At 42.9% G+C, this 20,003-nt stretch overlaps 1 protein-coding gene across 5 annotated transcripts; it reads right to left on the bottom strand.

The window, feature by feature from the left end:
• Nucleotides 1–1,941: 1,941 nt before the first annotated feature.
• On the bottom strand, nt 1,942–19,501 carry LOC148003273 (disks large homolog 5-like). 5 transcript variants are annotated; one of them, XM_087568245.1, is made up of 6 exons: nt 19,472–19,501; nt 18,748–19,120; nt 14,770–14,929; nt 13,694–13,789; nt 12,807–12,990; nt 1,942–2,729 (listed from the first exon to the last, which is right to left on the bottom strand). In XM_087568245.1, exons 4-6 carry the CDS (start codon nt 13,741–13,743, stop codon nt 2,724–2,726), a joined length of 240 nt encoding a protein of 79 aa, XP_087424371.1. In that variant the 5' UTR covers nt 13,744–13,789; nt 14,770–14,929; nt 18,748–19,120; nt 19,472–19,501; the 3' UTR covers nt 1,942–2,723. The 5 variants fall into 5 exon arrangements, with proteins under 5 accessions (XP_087424371.1, XP_087424369.1, XP_087424370.1 ...); XM_087568243.1 differs by having other exon boundaries at nt 13,658–13,789; nt 19,472–19,498; XM_087568244.1 differs by lacking the exon at nt 14,770–14,929 and having other exon boundaries at nt 13,658–13,789.
• Nucleotides 19,502–20,003: the final 502 nt, after the last annotated feature.

Raw genomic sequence — 20,003 nt, 5'->3', positions numbered from 1 at the left:
ACAGCTAAACAAAGAATTCACAGCTGACAAATATGGAATGGCTGAGAAGCACCTAAAGAAATGTTCAACACCTTTTGTTATAAGGGAAATGCCAAACAAAACAACCCTGAGATTCCACCTCACACCAGTCTGAATGACTAAGATCAAAAACTCAGGCGACAGAAGATGCTGGCAAGGATGTGCGAAAGAGGAACACTCCCTCACTGTTGGTGAGATTGCAGACTGGTACAACAATTCTGGATATCACTCTGAAGGTTCCTCAGAAAATAGACATTGCACTAGCTGAGGACCCAGCTATACCTCTCTTGCACATATACCCAAAAGATGCTCCAACATAGAACAGGGCACACGCTCCACTATGTTCATAGCAGCCTTATTTATAATCGTCAGAAAATGGAAAGATCCCAGATGCCCTTCAACAGAGGAATGGGAACAGAAGGTGTGGTACATCTACACAATGGAGTACTACAGAGATATCAAAAACAAGGACTTCATGAAATTCATAGGCAAATAGAATGAACTAGAAAATATCATCCTGAGTGAGGTAACCCAATCACAGAAACACACACATGGTATGGACTCCTTGATAAGTGGATATTAGCCCAAATGCTCAAATTACCCAAGATGCACAGACAACATGAAACTCAAGAAGGATGACCAAAATGCTGATGCTTCACTCCTGCTTTCAAAGAGGAAGGAAAATACCCATAGAAGGGATAGGGAGGCAGAGTTTAGAACAGAGCCTGAAGGAATGGCCATTCAGAGTCTACCCCACATGTGGCCTATATATATATACAGCCTCCAAACTAGATAAGGTGGATGAAGCTAAGAAGTGCAGGCAGACAGGACCTGGATATAGATGTCTCCTGAGAGGTACAGCCAGATCATGTCAAATACAGTGGCGAATACAAGCAACAAATGATTCAACTGGGAACTGGAGGACTTACAGAAAGACTGAAAGAGCTGAAGGGGCTTGCAACCTCATGAGAACAACCATGCCTGCCAAGCAGAGTTCCCAGTGACTAAACCACTACCCAATCACTATACAGGGACTGTGCCATGGCTCCATCTGCATGTGTATCAGAGGATGGCCTTCTTGGGCACAAATGGAATGAGCAGCCCTTGGTCCTCCCTAGGCTGGGAAAGTAGATGGATGTTGACAGGAATACCTTTGTAGAAGAGGGGGAGGGGGATGATATTCGGACTTATTTCTAGGAAACAAGGAAAGAATAACATTTGAATTCAAAATGAAAAATATCCAATTAAAATTCAACAACAACAAAATGGTGTTTAGAACTTCAAATAAAAAAAGCCACAATCAGGAAACAGAGAATTGTATGCCTCTGGTTTTCTTCAAATATGCTCAGGGCCCGGGTCAGTTCTGGGCCCAGGCTGGACCAAGCAGATTCCTGCCACTGACTGCTCCTCCTTTCCTGTTTCCAGAGGCATCATGCAGATGAATATTGGGCCAGAGATATGGGCAGAGCTGGGCAGAAGTGGCTTTCTGTCCTGTGGTCTCAGGATTATCTGCAGTCCTGGGTGTTCAGCACTCTCCACCACGGGATTTGGGCGCAGGCTTCGTGATTGCTTTAAACTCCCTTATACCATGTTTATATTTCCTGGGAGATATTACAGAAAAATTAACGTTTATCCCATTAATTTGTTCAACACTCTCATCCACAGAGTATAATTTAGAGGTAACTATATATTTTATAGGAAGCATACACAGTGGGTAATGTATGCATGATGAAGTTGAAATTCACAGAGTTGGAAACACAGTGAACAGTGACTGTATAAATGCCTTTGAATCACAGTCTTACTGGGAAGTAATTTTGATGCCCAGTCCCCATGAAAATGTAGAGATCCATCCCTCCCTGATAGCTGTGGGACTTCAGATGTTGACACTAATGATCAATGAAGAATGTTCTTAAGAGTGAAGAGTTTGAGATTACTCTTTTATTCACCAGAATACATTCAATTTACTTGATAGTAACCAGATGCAGGTAGTCAATATATGCAGTCTATATCCTTATCAAAACAGAAAAGCAAATGAACAAAACAACAACTCATAAATAACAAAACTTCAAATGAATAGAAGGAAAACCAAATAACCAAAATAATCAAAACTCAACCAAACTTTAAATAGAGGAATTGCGCTAAGCATTCTTTTGCTGCTCCTTTTGCAGAATAGACTTATATCCTGTGGCTTGCTTGGAGACATAGTAGACAAGCAGTTACTGATGGTAATAATCTTTTCAAGAGGAGTGGGAGTAGGTCTGTTTTGTTGGAGTGGGGGTATGAAGGAAAAAGCCATTCAACACTGAGTATAAATGATATTACAGACTTTGTCTCAAAGTCTTTCCAATGTGTGAACTGATCTCCATGAAACCCTTTTGGATGACCCATCAGGACAAGTACAAATTTACATGTGCACAGTCTTTCTGGGATGACCAGGAGCTCTTGATTGATGTGCATCAGCAGTTCTCTGAGTCCCTCCAAAAGTACACACTTGCTGCAGAGAGGCGAGGTGAAAGTACGACCTATTCAATCAAAAGAAATTAAACTAAAGGAGGAAAATGCAGTCTACAATTGCTATAGACATTACAGATGAGATGCAATAGTGGTGTATTTGCTGTGCACACTTAGTTCTCCTCCTGTAGCTCTTCTCTCCAAGGGAGATCTTGTCCTGGTATGTGACATGTTCGAGTTTCTGCTGGAGAATTTCAGGCCTAGCAGAGCAAGGGAAAAAAGGTTTAGTGAGTGGTTGTCAATTCAGCTCTCCCTCTTACATCAGCTCTATTCAGTTGGACAATCCAGCATGACCTGTCAGCTGAGGTCAGTCCCTGCATCCCCAAGTGTCATAGAGTACCTGGGCTTGGATTTATATCTCAGGTTTTAAAACTGCTAGAATATGAACTGTAGACTATGTACTGTACTGGAATTAAGAGAAAAATGAGCCTATTTTCCAACTGGTCCATGTATATGATATTGAATAATAACATTGTACCTATGTCTGAATCTGAGTTCAAGAGAGGTATGAGCAACCTAGAATACCATGTGGATGACTTCTGGAGAACATTCCCAGAATTGAGGTGAAAGTTCTGACTATGTTTGCAGTGAAGGAACCTGCCTAGGTTACATTTTAACCGCTGTACCTGCAAATACACAGAAAAGCCATCTCACATCAAATCCATGGGAATTGCATAGATCCTGTAATCACTGAGAATGTGCTCCATGCAAATCTTCCCAGCGTGCACACGGAACATTATAGGTGATTGTGATGTAGAAACACACCAGCACCCCTATAAGTCTATGGGTAGTGTAAGGCAATTTGTGAGAGGACAGAACAGAAAATGTACTCAGATTTCCGGAGAGATCACAGGAAGAAAGGAGTAGAAAAACCAAGAAATCCAGAGGATCATATATATTGTTTCATGGCCAAAATTCACATGAACTGTACCAGAACAATACTCTGAGTAGCTCTTTAGCTGCCTGAGGCTGAATTCCAGGCAGGTGGTCATTCACCCAAAAAGGGTATTATATAGGGAAAGGATATTCAAATGGCTTCTTCCAGCCTGTGTTCCTTCCTGAACATTAATGCTTAATGTGAAGATTCCCCAGGATACTCTGGAGGCATAAAAACAAATGTTGAGTGGGATATGTATATAGTGACCGGAGCTTATAGACAGCTCAGTCAGTGATGTGTTGTCCTCCCATAAACCCACATAGATTCATGGTTTTTTCCCTATTACCACTCTTGCTTAGCAAGTTCCCAAGGCTGTGTAGAGCAGTCTAGTTCCCCAGCAATGGACCGTATGTTGGTGGTAGACTAGACTCTTGTTCTTGTACACTGTCAGATTTTCCCAATGTGTGCAGCTTCTTCTAATCGAAGCTCTCTTTACCATAGCCTGAGTGACTACATGCCCAAAGCTAGAATCATCGGAAATCTCCATAACCAGGATCCAAATCAACAAATTTTCTCTACGTAATGTGATTGTGCCACAGATATTTTGAGTAAGTAAGTAAAAGCTTGCATGGATTATCTCACACTGAATAAGAATCCATAGAAGGGCTCCACCCTATGGTACATTTTTACTCCTTGGCTGATGGATGTCTGGATAGATTCTCCTTCCAGGCTACTCTGGGACCACTACAACACTGATGCTCCCTAGTTGCAATGGCAACACCTAGTCCTTGTTGTGGAATCACTGGGTTAACTAAAACTTCTGTTCCACTTTCTGAACATGGCTTCTCATAGGGCTACCTGTTCTTACACTCCCAGACCCATCTGAAGTTCATCATTTCTCCTAACCCCATTGAGGCTGAAATTAACTGAGAGAAAATGATGTTGATTAACAGCACTTGCAGAATGCTACACAGATAACATAGGGGAGTGCTTTGGATTATCTGTGCACTTAAAGGGGCTCCTGAAACTGTCCTGTTCTTGCACCACAGGATAGGTATGTGACTTTTGCTGGATGACAATACAACTCCAAGGCAACTCAAATTCTCAATGAATAAAATCAAAGCCAAACTCCCAGGGGAAGCTGTAGTTGCCAAGGTAGCTGGAAAGAAATGGTAGCAGGCGAGGCAGAACCCCACGAGCTATCTTGAGCTTTGGGACCACAGGTAAGACCAACTTTTCTGCTGCAAGTGACCTGCATGGTGAAGTCCAGACACAGGCCCACAGGAACAGCTGAAGACCTATAGATAGGAAAAACTTCATGCCCGAAAGCAGAACACTCTGTTCCCATAACTGGCTGAAAGAAAACAGGAAAACAGGTCTACAGCACTCCTGACACACAGGCTTATAGGACAATCTAGCCACTGTCAGAAATAGCAGAACAAAGTAACACTAGAGATAATCTGATGGCGAGAGGCAAGTGCAGGAACCCAAGCAACAGAAACCAAGACTACATGGCATCATCAGAGCCCAATTCTCCGAAAGCAAACACGGAATATCCAAACACACCAGAAAAGCAAGATCTAGTTTCAAAACCATATTTGATCATGATGCTGGAGGACTTCAAGAAAGACGTGAAGAACTCCCTTAGAGAAACACAGGAAAACATTAATAAACAAGTAGAAGCCTACAGAGAGGAATCACAAAAATCCCTGAAAGAATTCCAGGAAAACACAATCAAACAGTTGAAGGAATTAAAAATGGAAATAGAAGCAATCAAGAAAGAACACGTGGAAACAGCCCTGGATATAGAAAACCAAAGGAAGAGACAAGGAGCCGTAGATACAAGCATCACCAACAGAATACAAGAGATGGAAGAGAGAATCTCAGGAGCAGAAGATTCCATAGAAATCATTGACTCAACTGTCAAAGATGATGTAAAGCGGAAAAAGCTACTGGTCCAAAACATACAGGAAATCGAGGACTCAATGAGAAGATCAAACCTAAGGATAATAGGTATAGAAGAGAGTGAAGACTCCCAGCTCAAAGGACCAGTAAATATCTTCAACAAAATCATAGAAGAAAACTTCCCTAACCTAAAAAAAGAGATACCCATAGGCATACAAGAAGCCTACAGAACTCCAAATAGATTGGACCAGAAAAGAAACACCTCCCGTCACATAATATTCAAAACACCAAATGCACAAAATAAAGAAAGAATATTAAAAGCAGTAAGGGAAAAAGGTCAAGTAACATATAAAGGTAGACCTAGCAGAATCACACCAGACTTTTCGCCAGACACTATGAAAGCCAGAAGATCCTGGACAGATGTCATACAGACCCTAAGAGAACACAAATGCCAGCCCAGGTTACTGTATCCAGCAAAACTCTCAATTAACATAGATGGAGAAACTAAGATATTCCATGACAAAACCAAATTTACACAATATCTTTCTACAAATCCAGCACTACAAAGGATAATAAATGGTAAAGCCCAACATAAGGAGGCAAGCTGTACCCTAGAAGAAGCAAGAAACTAATCATCTTGGCAACAAAACAAAGAGAAGAAAAGCACACAAACATAACCTCACATCCAAATATGAATATAACAGGAAGCAATAATCACTATTCCTTAATATCTCTCAACATCAATGGCCTCAACTCCCCAATAAAAAGACGTAGATTAACAAACTGGATTCGCAATGAGGACCCTGCACTCTGCTGCCTACAGGAAACACACCTCAGAGACAAAGACACACACTACATCAGAGTGAAAGGCTGGAAAACAACTTTCCAAGCAAATGGTCAGAAGAAGCAAGCTGGAGTAGCCATTCTAATATCAAATAAAATCAATTTTCAACTAAAAGTCATCAAAAAAGATAAGGAAGGACACTTCATATTCATCAAAGGAAAAATCCACCAAGATGAACTCTCAATCCTAAATATCTATGCCCCACATACAAGGGCACCTACATATGTAAAAGAAACCTTACTAAAGCTCAAAACACACATTGCACCTCACACAATAATAGTGGGAGATTTCAACACCCCACTCTCATCAATGGACAGATCATGGAAACAGAAATTAAACAGAGATGTAACAGACTAAGAGAAGTCATGAGCCAAATGGACTTAACAGATATTTATAGAACATTCTATCCTAAAGCAAAAGGATATACCTTCTTCTCAGCTCCTCATGGTACTTTCTCCAAAATTGACCATATAATTGGTCAAAAAAACGGGCCTCAACAGGTACAGAAAGATAGAAATAATCCCATGTGTGCTATCAGACCACCACGGCCTAAAACTGGTCTTCAATAACAATAAGGGAAGAATGCCCACATATACGTGGAAATTGAACAATGCCCTACTCAATGATAACCTGGTCAAGGAAGAAATGAAGAAAGAAATTAAAGACTTTTTAGAATTTAATGAAAACGAAGGTACAACATACCCAAACTTATGGGACACAATGAAAGCTGTGCTAACAGGAAAACTCATAGCGCTGCCTGCAGAAAGAAACAGGAAAGAGCATATGTCAGTAGCTTGACAGCACACCTAAAAGCTCTAGAACAAAAAGAAGCAAATACACCCAGGAGGAATAGAAGGCAGGAAATAATCAAACTCAGAGCTGAAATCAACCAAGTAGAAACAAAAAGGACCATAGAAAGAATCAACAGAACAAAAGTTGGTTCTTTGAGAAAATCAACAAGATAGATAAACCCTTAGCCAGACTAACGAGAGGACACAGAGAGTGTGTCCAAATTAACAAAATCAGAAACGAAAAGGGAGACATAACTACAGATCCAGAGGAAATTCAAAAAATCATCAGATCTTCCTATAAAAGCCCATATTCAACAAAACTTGAAAATCTGCAGGAAATGGACAATTTCCTAGACAGATACCAGGTACCGAAGTTAAATCAGGAACAGATAAACCAGATAAACAACCCCATAACTCCTAAGGAAATAGAAGCAGTCATTAAAGTTTTCCCAACCCCAAAGAGCCCAGGTCCAGACGGGTTTAGTGCAGAATTCTATCAGACCTTCATAGAAGACCTCGTACCAATATTATCCAAACTATCCCACAAAATTGAAACAGATGGATCACTCCCGAATTCCTTTTATGAAGCCACAATTACTCTTATACCTAAACCACACAAAGACCCAACAAAGAAAGAGAACTTCAGACCAATTTCCCTTATGAATATCGACGCAAAAATACTCAATAAAATTCTGGCAAACCGAATCCAAGAGCACATCAAAACAATCATCCACCATGATCAAGTAGGCTTCATCCCAGGCATGCAGGGATGGTTTAATATACGGAAAACCATCAACGTGATCCATTATATAAACAAACTGAAAGAACAGAACCACATGATCATTTCATTAGATGCTGAGAAAGCATTTGACAAAATTCAACACCCCTTCATGATAAAAGTCCTGGAAAGAGTAGGAATTCAAGGCCCATACCTAAACATAGTAAAAGCCATATACAGCAAACCAGTTGCTAACATTAAACTAAATGGAGAGAAACTTGAAGCAATCCCACTAAAATCAGGGACTAGACAAGGCTGCCCACTCTCTCCCTACTTATTCAATATAGTTCTTGAAGTTTTAGCCAGAGCAATCAGACAACAAAAGGAGATCAAGGGGATACAGATCAGAAATGAGGAAGTCAAAATATGACTATTTGATATGATAGTATATTTAAGCGATCCCAAAAGTTCCACCAGAGAACTACTAAAGCTGATAAACAACTTCAGCAAAGTGGCTGGGTATAAAATTAACTCAAATAAATCAGTAGCGTTCCTGTACACAAAAGAGAAACAAGCCGAGAAAGAAATTAGGGAAACGACACCCTTCATAATAGACCCAAATAATATAAAGTACCTCGGTGTGACTTTAACCAAGCAAGTAAAAGATTTGTACAATAAGAACTTCAAGACTCTGAAGAAAGAAATTGAAGAAGACGTCAGAAGATGGAAAGATCTCCCATGCTCATGGATTGGCAGGATTAATATAGTAAAAATGGCCATTTTACCAAAAGCAATCTACAGATTCAATGCAATCCCCATCAAAATACCAATCCAATTCTTCAAAGAGATAGAACAATTTGTAAATTCATCTGGAATAACAAAAAACCCAGGATAGCTAAAACTATCCTCAACAATAAAAGGACTTCAGGGGGAATCACTATCCCTGAACTCAAGCAGTATTACAAAGCAATAGTGATAAAAACTGCATGGTTTTGGTACAGAGACAGATAGATAGACCAATGGAATAGAATTGAAGACCCAGAAATGAACCCACACACCTATGCGCACTTGATTTTTGACAAAGGAGCCAAAACCATCCAATGGAAAAAAGATAGCATTTTCAGCAAATGCTGCTGGTTCAACTGGAGGTCAACATGTAGAAGAATGCAGATTGATCCATGCTTATCACCCTGTACAAAGCTTAAGTCCAAGTGGATCAAGGACCTCCACATCAAACCTGATACACTCAAACTAATAGAAGAAAAACTAGGGAAGCATCTGGAACACATGGGCACTGGAAAAAATTTCCTGAACAAAACACCAATGGCTTATGCTCTAAGATCAAGAATCGACAAATGGGATCTCATAAAACTGCAAAGCTTCTGTAAGGCAAAGGACACTGTGGTTAGGAAAAAACGGCAAACAACAGATTGGGAAAAGATCTTTACCAATCCTACAACAGATAGAGGCCTTATATCCAAAATATACAAAGAACTCAAGAAGGTAGACAGCAGGGAGACAAATAACCCTATTAAAAAATGGGGTTCAGAGCTAAACAAACAATTCACAGCTAAGGAATGCCGAATGGCTGAGAAACACCTAAAGAAATGTTCAACATCTTTAGTCATAAGGGAAATGCAAATCAAAACAACCCTGAGATTTCACCTCACACCAGTCAGAATGGCTAAGATCAAAAACTCAGGTGACAGCAGATGCTGGCAAGGATGTGGAGAAAGAGGAACACTCCTCCATTGTTGGTGGGATTGCAGACTGGTACAACCATTCTGGAAATCAGTCTGGAGGTTCCTCAGAAAATTGGACATTGAACTGCCTGAGGATCCAGCTATACCTCTCTTGGGCATATACCCAAAAGCTGCCCCAACATATAAAAAAGACACGTGCTCCACTATGTTCATGGCAGCCTTATTTATAATAGCCAGAAGCTGGAAAGAACCCAGATGCCCTTCAACAGAGGAATGGATACAGAAAATGTGGTACATCTACACAATGGAATATTACTCAGCTATCAAAAACAATGAATTTATGAAATTCGTAGGCAAATGGTTGGAACTGGAAAATATCATCCTGAGTGAGGTAACCCAATCACAGAAAAACACACATGGTATGCACTCATTGATAAGTGGCTATTAGCCCAAATGCTTGAATTACCCTAGATGCCTAGAACAAATGAAACTCAAGACGGATGATCAAAATGTGAATGCTTCACTCCTTCTTTAAAAGGGGAACAAGAATACCCTTGGCAGGGAATAGAGAGGCAAAGATGAAAACAGACACAGAAGGAACATCCATTCAGAGCCTGCCCCACATGTGGCCCATACATATATAGCCATCCAATTAGACAAGATGGATGAAGCAAAGAAGTGCAGGCCGACAGGAGCCGGATGTAGATCTCTCCTGAGAGACACAGCCAGAATACAGCAAACACAGAGGCGAATGCCAGCAGCAAACCACTGAACTGAGAATAGGACCCCCGTTGAAGGAATCAGAGAAAGAACTGGAAGAGCTTGAAGTGGCTCGAGACCCCATATGAACAACAATGCCAAGCAACCAGAGCTTCCAGGGACTAAGCCACTACCTAAAGAATATACATGGACTGACCCTGGACTCTGACCTCATAGTAGCAGTGAATAACCTAGTAAGAGCACCAGTGGAAGGGGAAGCCCTGGGTACTGCTAAGACTGAACCCCCAGTGAAATAGATTGTTGGGGGGAGGGCGGCAATGGGGGGAGGATGGGGAGGGGAACACCCATAAATAAGGGGAGGGGGGAGGGGGGAGGGTGATGTTTGCCCGGAAACCAGGAAAGGGAATAACACTCGAAATGTATATAAGAAATACTCAAGTTAATAAAAAAAAAAGAAATAAAGAAAAAAAGAGAAATGGTAGCAGGCAATGTGGAAAGCAACCTTGGAGAAGACACAGTGAATGACACAACCTTCCAGTGGGCTTTCACAAGTCACAAAGAACGGAGAAGAAACATAAACTCATGGATTTTATAGAGAAGCCTTGCCCTTACCTCCCTGTACTCCTTTCCTTTGGTGTGCTCCAAAGGATTTCAATGGAGATCAGTAGTTTTGCTGCTAATCACTTGAAAATCTACATTACAGGTGTTTTTGTGTCCTCTTTTTGGGGGTTGGATTTCTAAAGGACTTTATTGTCCTTCTTTTACACCATAACAAAAAGGGACCTGCAAGCTCCAGGCCTGTACCATTTGTTACCCCTGTGAAACGCGACTCACTTGAACATATTTCCCACTCCTCCCCCAGACTTCACAAGATAATTCTGTTATGAATTTTTTGAAAACAGAGTAAATTAATAACTTAAGTGTCCTTTTGCTGTACAGAGCTGGATGGAGAAGCCAAATGAATGTGCAGCTTTCTTTCATGTTTCATGGATGTAAAGTGAACTCTTAGAGTACTTTTCTCATGAAACTTGGAAATAGAGAGAAACACAGGTTCACTACTGCAAACACACACAAACACACACACAAACACAGACACACAGATACACACTCACATGCACTAATAAAAACTTTGCTCTTATGCAGCACATTTCCTGTTGAGGGAGGAATTACTGGGAACAATGCTGTGTACAAGTCTCTTAGACTCAAGCAGGCTGTGCTGCCCTGGCCTGTACTCATTTCCACTTCAGGAAACCTTTCTATGCAGATACTTGATGGTCCTACAAGTAAGTTACATGTTCTGCACAGATAGCCTAAACAACACCACATCAAATTCCCAAGACAGAGATTTGTAGGAAAAGACCCAATCAAGCTCTATGCTGACTCATCATAGGCCCCTCACTAAAACTACCCTGTTTCCTTCATAGAAGACCTTGGAAGCATCAGAGAATGCAGTGACTCATGGTCATTTACCAGGAACTTTTCATCACATTAGAGTGCATGTGATATTAAAACAACCTCAATGTCAGTCAGAAAAAAGCTAAATAAATAACATACAGTGACTTTTCTGAAATGCAGCACTGTGTACAATATTGAGAGGGAATCTATCCTGAAAGAATGCCATGCCCATGATATAGTCAGCAAAGCAATGTCAGCAGAGGGATGCACTCTAGGATTCCATACAAGATCATGGTGAAGCCAATAAGACAAATCAGATTCTTCCCGGGGGATACCTCTATTCAGGTAAAGTGAAGAATCTAATCCTTATTTTGAAAATAAGTGAATGGTTTAAGAATGTATTGAGACAAATATGAGACGGGGCTCCACCTGGAACTGGACCAGTGGTGCAAAGACTGCTGGCCAGCACAAAACAGAAAACTTCATGTTTGTTGAGAGACCTAGACTTAAAGGTCTAAGTTGGATAATGACTGGACAAAATTGCTTGTCATTAACTGGCCTCCCCGCATGTTCCCTAAGATGCAGGTCAGCACAGCAATACTCCTTTCTTGGTAAGAATTGGGGGTACATACGTATAACTTTGTTCTTGAAGTCTCAAATCTCTCATGCCAACCCTCAGACTTTGAGAAACCTTTTCCACATCCTTGCTCTTCTAACCAGCTTCAGACTGTAAGGCCCAGATGAGAACTCTCCAGGAGCACTCAAATAAGACAGGACTGACATGCTGCTCCTCAGGCTCTGTCAGTTACCCAATATTTATGAAGCATGAAGACACCATCTTCATATACAGGGAAAAGAGTGAGTAACAACAAAAACCACCACAAATGACAACGAGAACCATTTCTTTGCCATTTCCACCAGGCTCTCCTCCTTGAAAACTACTTACTTCCTGGAGTCTCAATTGATCCCTATAAAGAAAACAAGCTCCAGGCTTTTGCTTCATCCCTCAAAGCCCTGTTCTAGTCTAAAGAGGGGCTTGCACATAGCACCCTCCACACATAATGGCATGTAGTGCTGTGATGTGTGATCAACCTATCTCCCTTAATAAACTGCAGATTTTCAAAGAGCAGGAGCACTTGCTTTACAAACATGCAGTTTCTTGAAAAAGGGGCTCTCTCCACGGAAAGCCTTGTAAACCATCACATAAATGAACACTTGGATGAGACCTAGGTCAGGACATGGATCAGTCAATAGACAGTTACATTGGTTTGTCTATGGTTATGGTGAGACATGAGGACAACCTGACCCTAAGCCCTAACCCTACCTGCTGTTGCTTGGCACTGGGGTCACAGATGTTCATTTCGGCCTCTTCACAGAACCTCTTTGTCTCCACAGAAGATGCTGGCCGTTCAGTCTGCTCCACCAGCAGTTCTCTCTTCTCATTCAGCAAAATCTGTATATTGTTCTTCAATTGAGCTTGTTCACGCAGGAGCTGGGAGTGCCTGATGCTGAACCACAAACAAAAAATGGTAAATCCCAGCCAGCTTCTATTTGCCTGTCACTCTTGCAAGTCCAATCATGCCATCAAGGGTCCTCATCCCCAGACATCCCCAGAATAGAGCCACACTATCCAAGTTAGCACCAATTAGAGGAGGTCAAATCCAGAATCCACATTCAACATGAATCAAAGTACCTCTGAAAATCCTGACACTAAGATGGTTTATATAATCCAGGTAGAAAAAATGGTCCATATGGGTGCTTATATGTCCATGATATGCTAAAACCATCTTCACATAGTGGGGAAATCCCCTCTGAGGGTTAGTTGAAGACCCAATAGCTATACAATCTTTCCATGTGTTTCTCATGGATCACAGATCTTTAAATCTCCTGTCAAGAGTCCTACAGGTTCAGAGTTGATTGATATTCCCATCATGATACAAAACTTTCTATCTAGAGCATCCTTAATGGTGAAATAACAATTGGAGGGTCTTCTATACCCTTTGAATGTAGGACAGCTGAGTTCAAGAGCTACAAATCTAAGACCCTTGCCAGGAGGCAGGCTTCTTGTTAAGAGTCAGACATTACAGAACCAGAGCCCTGACTTTGGTTCAAAGTCATACAGGAAAGAAGCATTTCCTGCCTAGTGCTGGGTTCTCATCTCTGTCAGCGACTCACTGGTAGGAACTGTTCACTTGTGTGAGCTCCTTGTACCTCTCCATGGCATCACTTATTGAGTTGGTCATCATTTGCATAGCCATCATTCTCCTCTCATGTTCGGATTGAAGTATTGGCAATTCGACATCCAGCCTGTGTTGGGACATGGCCCAAGGAAGAAATAAGCATCTGAACTCATGATTTCAGAATTAGGTGAATTGTAAATAAAAAACCCAATAAAAATTCAAATTTAAGAAATGAGGGGGAAGAATGTGGCAAACACAAAGAAGAGAGCAAAAACACAACAGTGAGACTCCAACAACATTTCTTTCAAGGAAACATTTCTATGCACATCAGTAAAGAGTCATTTTGAAATAAGGACTCTTTCAAAGACTGTGGAGATATGGTTCTGCAAAGACCCTCTGTACTGCAGTGGCTTGGGTCCAACAGATAGTTGTGATGACATTTCTTTTCTTTTGAAAACAGGGATTCTCAAACCTTGTTTCCTACTGTTCCATGAATTCCCAGAGGGCATAACTACTTTGACAGGGAAGAGGATTTGTAACCCCTCCTTCCCTCAGGATAGTCCTATCTACCACCTAAGTAAATAGAAGATGCAAAGTGCTCTGTTGATCCCTGTGGGCTTCCACACCATCATGACCTGCAAACTGTCCATCACACAAATCCTCAGATCCCATCAAACTCCCCAGACTCCCTGACCATGAGCATAAAACCCACAAATACTTTCACATACATACATACCAACCCATATAAAACACAAGGAGAATCCCAACTACACGCATGGAGGTGCCATAGAATCAGTGTATAATGAACAAAATCAGAGAAAAAGAATGATGACGTGCAGGCATTTCATTCCCTCACTTAGAGGCAGCAAGTATGACCAGGTCCTTCTAGCTGTTAACAGAACCAACGCTAATCCAAGGAGCTCAGGGTCAAGTACAAAAGAGGTTGACCCTAAACACACAGCACCTAGCTTCTCTCACAAGCAAATGCCTGCCAAGGCTCTTTAAAATCCAGGATGAGAGGTGAAACTCTCTCGTGCTATGAGGAAATCTTGGGTTAGCAGAGAGAGAGCACAAGACAGTGAACAGGTTACTGGGCATAATGACTACCTGAGGTCCCAATCATCATAGATATAAAGGTCCAGGATTTGATAAAGTTCATCCCTCTCGAATTTACACTTCTGGATTTCAAGTTTGAGTTCCTCCAGTTCCTTTCGACACTTCTCTTGCTCACTGATGACATTTTGGGATGATGTCTTCCTACCAAATCCTGATAGATAAATAGGTAGATAGATAAACCCATGTGAATTTGCATATTTGAGGCCCCATGGGCAGAAAACATCATTCTGAATCCCAAAAGGAGGTTGAGGAAGGGGAAATGGTAGAGACTGGGTGAATCCCGGAAAGAGCAGAAAAGCTTTCTTGAACTGGATTCTTAAGCTATGTCCCTGTTCCCAAGCTCTAATGCCATACACGTGCCACACTCACTATTACAGGACTCCTGATACTGAAAGTTATAACCTGACTGAGACATAAACATATGGGACATTGTTATCTCATATCAGCTGTGGTGCAGATAATCCTGGAGTTCATAATGCTTAGCACCATCAAGCTATAATAATGTGTGTTCCAGCCCAAAGTGTCTGAGAACTCAATTCATTTTTTGGGTGCATCCTTCCTTGTTCTTGCCATCAGAGACTTATGTAACCTACAGTAATCTAGAGGATGAAGTGCTTCAACTCCCAACCATGGATGGTCACATTGTTAATCTCACAGTGCCTCCTCCTGCCATTCATTGACACTCACAATTAAAAAGCTTCCAGAAAAGAAACTGAGGCTTACCACTTTCTGGCTTTCTCTCAAATTAATGATTAGGAACTCCTGACTCTTGGTTTGCCTTTGAGAAATCCCAAGGCTCCTGCTTGTAAGGCCTAGTCTTAGAAGGCACATCTCAAACCTACCTCCTTGAGGATGTTCCCCAACTCTGCCCAGGACTCACCAAGCCTTCCCCAGAATGATTTCCTCCTTCCTGTTTTACTAGAGAGGGGGTCATCTTCCTTCTGCCTTGGTGTGGTCTCTTCTTGATCTCCACTTTCCTTGCGAAATAGCCTGAGCAGCTGGCGAAACATGCCTGCTTGTGAACCCAAAGGGAACTGAAGGAATATCCCAAAGGCAGTTGGTGTCACCACAACACTGGTGACATCACAGAAGCTTCTAGGGATCTCTTAGATACAATAGATTGTCGAGTGAAGGGCTTACTGATGATGTCAGTGGGAAGTTCTACGGTCTACCTGCTAACTAGCTTTCCCCAAATGGATCATTTTCTGTGGCGGCCCTTTCCTCCAGTCTCTCATGTGTGACTGGGAATACTGTTTGGCAACCTCTATTCCAAAGCTAGATGTTTCTCTCTGCTTCATTAGAGGTCATCAATGCTTTTAGTGGGGAGAGTTGCTTACAACCCTGAATTAGAGAACAGAGTTTTCTTAGCACCCAAATCTCTAGGGACTAAGAAGGAGGGAATTTTTTCAGTCAGGCTCACTGCCTAGCCTCTCCTCTTCAGCTGAGTTCACTGGTCTATGGGGCCCTAGCACATTGCTTAACCATCTGCTCATGACTGCCTGACCACACTGACCACCTGACTGCACTGACTTCTTAAAGTCGTTCTCTAGAAAGAGCACAAGAAACACCACAGCAAACTTTTCCCATGGGCTTTGCTTAACCTTAAGTGCTTTCATTATTTCTTTAAAAGAGTGAAATATAATTTCAGATATTCATATGGCCAAGACACCTGTGCAGTAGTCATTGCTTTATCGAATGTGGTGCTAAGTCAAAAGACTCCTTTATTCTATCACAATGTTATCTGTATGCTGTGCGATGTATCTTTAGAAAACACAACACTAAATTCCTAAAATCTAGACGTTTTAAGACATCAGCTCATGGAGAAACATAACTGCTTACCTATCTAGACTGGCCTTTTTTGCTATACTGCAGGTACAATCAATTTTCCACACTACTTCCATGATTTTCAAGAAGGTTTAAGACAAAAATAAGTTGAACATAATGGCCAGAAAGGGGGTTCTGTCAAGTTGTCTTGTGTGGGACAAGATACCAAGCTATGACTTGTAAGCCTAAAACCACCTGTTCCCCAAACTAACAGAACTTACAGAAAATACACACTTTCTTATCATTCCTCTGCCCCGATGGTCAGTGATTTATTGAACACCTACTACGATCCTAGCACTGTGCATCTAAGGGTGTGATGGTGAATAAACAACTTAATAAAAAGCGTCATTAAGGAATAAAGAAAAATGAAACATAACTTTGAAACTCAGAATTCAATATAAGCAACAACACCATTTCTTAACTGGTGATTTCTGAAAACGTCATTTTTTCCATGGGCTTCTACAGAAATGACACTCAGTCTCGATTTTGTAAGTCACAAATAGGCAAGTCACACTTCATTCTTGACTCCTACAACTGTCAAAGGGACAACACCATCGCTGTCCATTGTGCTTCCCTATCAATCCTGCTATGGATGGTAATAAATTCCAGTCTTTTCAATGTGAAAACAGGCCACCGAAAATCCTTGAGGGAAAAGGTTGTTAAAATTACACAAACCGGTATATTCTCTAAAACTTTCACATAGCATTTTACTGATATCACAAGGCAAATTCACCAAAAATATTTAACCAATAAAACCAGAAATATTGAATAGCTCTGCAAATAGGATCAATAATGATATATACTTGAAAACAACTATCATGGAAACAAACTTCATACTATTAGAAAAGATACATCACAGAAAGCTACAGAAGCAGCAAAAAAGACACTACATTTCTTGGTTTAAAAGTTAGGTGATACACTTGATCTTTAAAGACAGGCAATGTACTTGATCTTTAAGCCCTTCAACTGTGCCCTATCCACATAGAAGCTGAAGCCGTGGATGACAAGGCCAGATGCAGTTTCACAAGGGCCTCTTACACAGCATCACAGTGGTCTACTTCACTAGATGGATCCAGGGTGATAACAGAGAAACTTTCACAGTTCCTGAGCACTTCTGAGTTCAAATACCACCAGTGCCCACTCTGTGCTGTTGGCACATTCTGACCTGTCTCCTAAGGGTTATCAGCCACAAAAGGGACGGGTTAGTACCAGTCAGTATTGACTGCCCAATCCTAAAAACCCCTTCGATTCTGAAAAAGCCACATTCCATGCTTGCTCCATATTTGAGGAAGCCAAATGGTTGATCTGGCTCAAGGCTCTACTTTTCTTAGCTCATCAACTTTCTTTTTCCGCTTCTTGTGACAAGATGAATTTTTTTTTATGCTGCAACTACACTGCAATATTTGAAGGAAACCACCATAAACTCTGGGTGTCACCTCTTGAAATTTAAAATTCACAAAAGGAATCGTGGCTTTCTAAACAGCACCATGGAAAATAAACAAAAACAAGTAAAACCATTCCAAAGGAACTTGCTGATCTGGAGGTCTGCTCATAGCAGGTAGGAAAGAATGAAATTATGCGGAACTGTAATCTCTCAGAGATTTGGAGGCTAAAAAAAGGAAATTTCTGTTTATGTTCCCTTTCTCCGAGTAATTGAAGGAGGGGTATTTTACATCCTCCAAATACCATCCCTTGCAAGGGGCAACCAATTACAAAGTAGATCAGAAGAAATCTATTAATATATATTCACTGCCTGAGGTCTTAAGAAAATATTTTCCCACGATCCCTGTCCTTTAACATACAATATAAACATTACAGGGAGTGTGCCACCAGGCTAAGCTGCCTCTGAAAAGCCTGTCCTACCTTGGCAGGTACAAGGCCATTTAATTCCAAGTCAATCTGGAGAGAGGTGACACCCCCAAGGTGCTCTAGGGATGTCAGAGCACAGCTCTCATGCACACTCCAGATCACCTCTCCATTCTTTCCCAATGGCATGGGCTTTGCAATCCCTGCTTCAGCTCTCCAAACATCCCTGAACCCTCCCTTCCCCTACCCAGTGGGCTCACTTTGCAAAGCCTCCTTCCACCACTGCTTCCCCAGGGCAGGGAGAGCGAGCCCAAGGAGGGGCGCGGGACTCCTACCTACCTTGATGATGCTGCTCTGGCGGTGCAGTCCGCCTGGCTCGCTGTCCCTGGGGACCAGACCCGGAGGCCGGGCTAGGGATCCGCGCGAGCTCCACGCCTCGAGGTCCCCTGGAGGGCTGGCCAGGGCTTCTTCCCTGGACACTGGGAGGCTGCAATCTCCTTTGAAAACCCCGCCACTGTCATAGCGCGGCCGCCTTTGGCCCAGGTGACCGCCCCCCCCCCCCCCGCCCGCCGCCGTTACCGCCCCCTTTCCTGGCTGCTTCTTCTCCTTTTTCTTTTCTTTTTTTCTTTGTCTTTTTGATCGCGACGTGGCGCCTACAAAGAGCTCGCCTCCAACAAGGAGGACATCGCACAGGCAGAATCACCCCTGGGGCCTGCCGGGGTGGGGAGAGGAGAGAGAGGAGTCAGCTTGGGCGGCGGCGCCGCGGCTGCCCGCACCTGCGGAAGGAAAACTCGCCCAGGCACAGGCGCCCCTGCGGGTGCCAAAAATAGCGCGCGGGCCACGTCAGGTCCGCGTCCCCTCAGACACGGCTCCCGCGCGTTCGAGCGGCGGGGTGGGAGGGACACGGACGCCCACTCCGCAGCGCAGGCAACACAGGGAGGCTCAGCACTGGGAGCCGCATCGCGCGGGGCTCCCGGCTCCGCCCAGGCTCCTCAGTCCCCCCTCAGGGCTCAGCGGAGGCCCAGGGCGGCTTCTAACGCCCCCCAGGCCCACCTTGACCTACCTGGGGCCATCGCCTCCTGCGCTTCGCGCTGCCCCCTACAGGCCGCGGGACCAGTCCAGGCTCCGGCGCTGGCTTTGCGATTGTGGTAGCCACTCTCCTTGGCTGGCTCAGCAGGGCGCAAGCCACAACCTGCTGTCCTCACCTGAAGGCATCCTGAGGGGGCTGAGAGCCCACATCCTGCAGCTGGGCCGCAGGGCACCGGGCCATGGTCTTGGCTCTGCACCTTGTTGCCAGCCCCTCACTCAGAACCCCGTCCCTTTCCATCCTGCTCTCACTGAGCTTCCTCAGGGGAGCAAACCCATTACACATACAGAAATCAATTCCTTATGTGCCCTGGACTGCTAAACCCAACGTGCACGACTGGTTGCCAGGATCTGGGGTAGGGATGGCATGACTGGCAGGACTGAGAGACAGAAGACCTCCCCAGAGTTTATTTGGTGCCTCCCCATTGGCCCACGGAGGTTTATAATTGTAGACTCTCTCAACTGTGTCTTTCCTAAACCTGCCACCAGAAATGCTCGCTTGTCCAACC

This window comes from Rattus norvegicus, chromosome 9, assembly GCF_021556685.1.
Source record: "Rattus norvegicus strain SHRSP/BbbUtx chromosome 9, alternate assembly SHRSP_T2T, whole genome shotgun sequence".
Classification (NCBI taxonomy): domain Eukaryota; kingdom Metazoa; phylum Chordata; class Mammalia; order Rodentia; family Muridae; genus Rattus; species Rattus norvegicus.
This window is presented reverse-complemented; position numbering and strand designations above follow the sequence as displayed.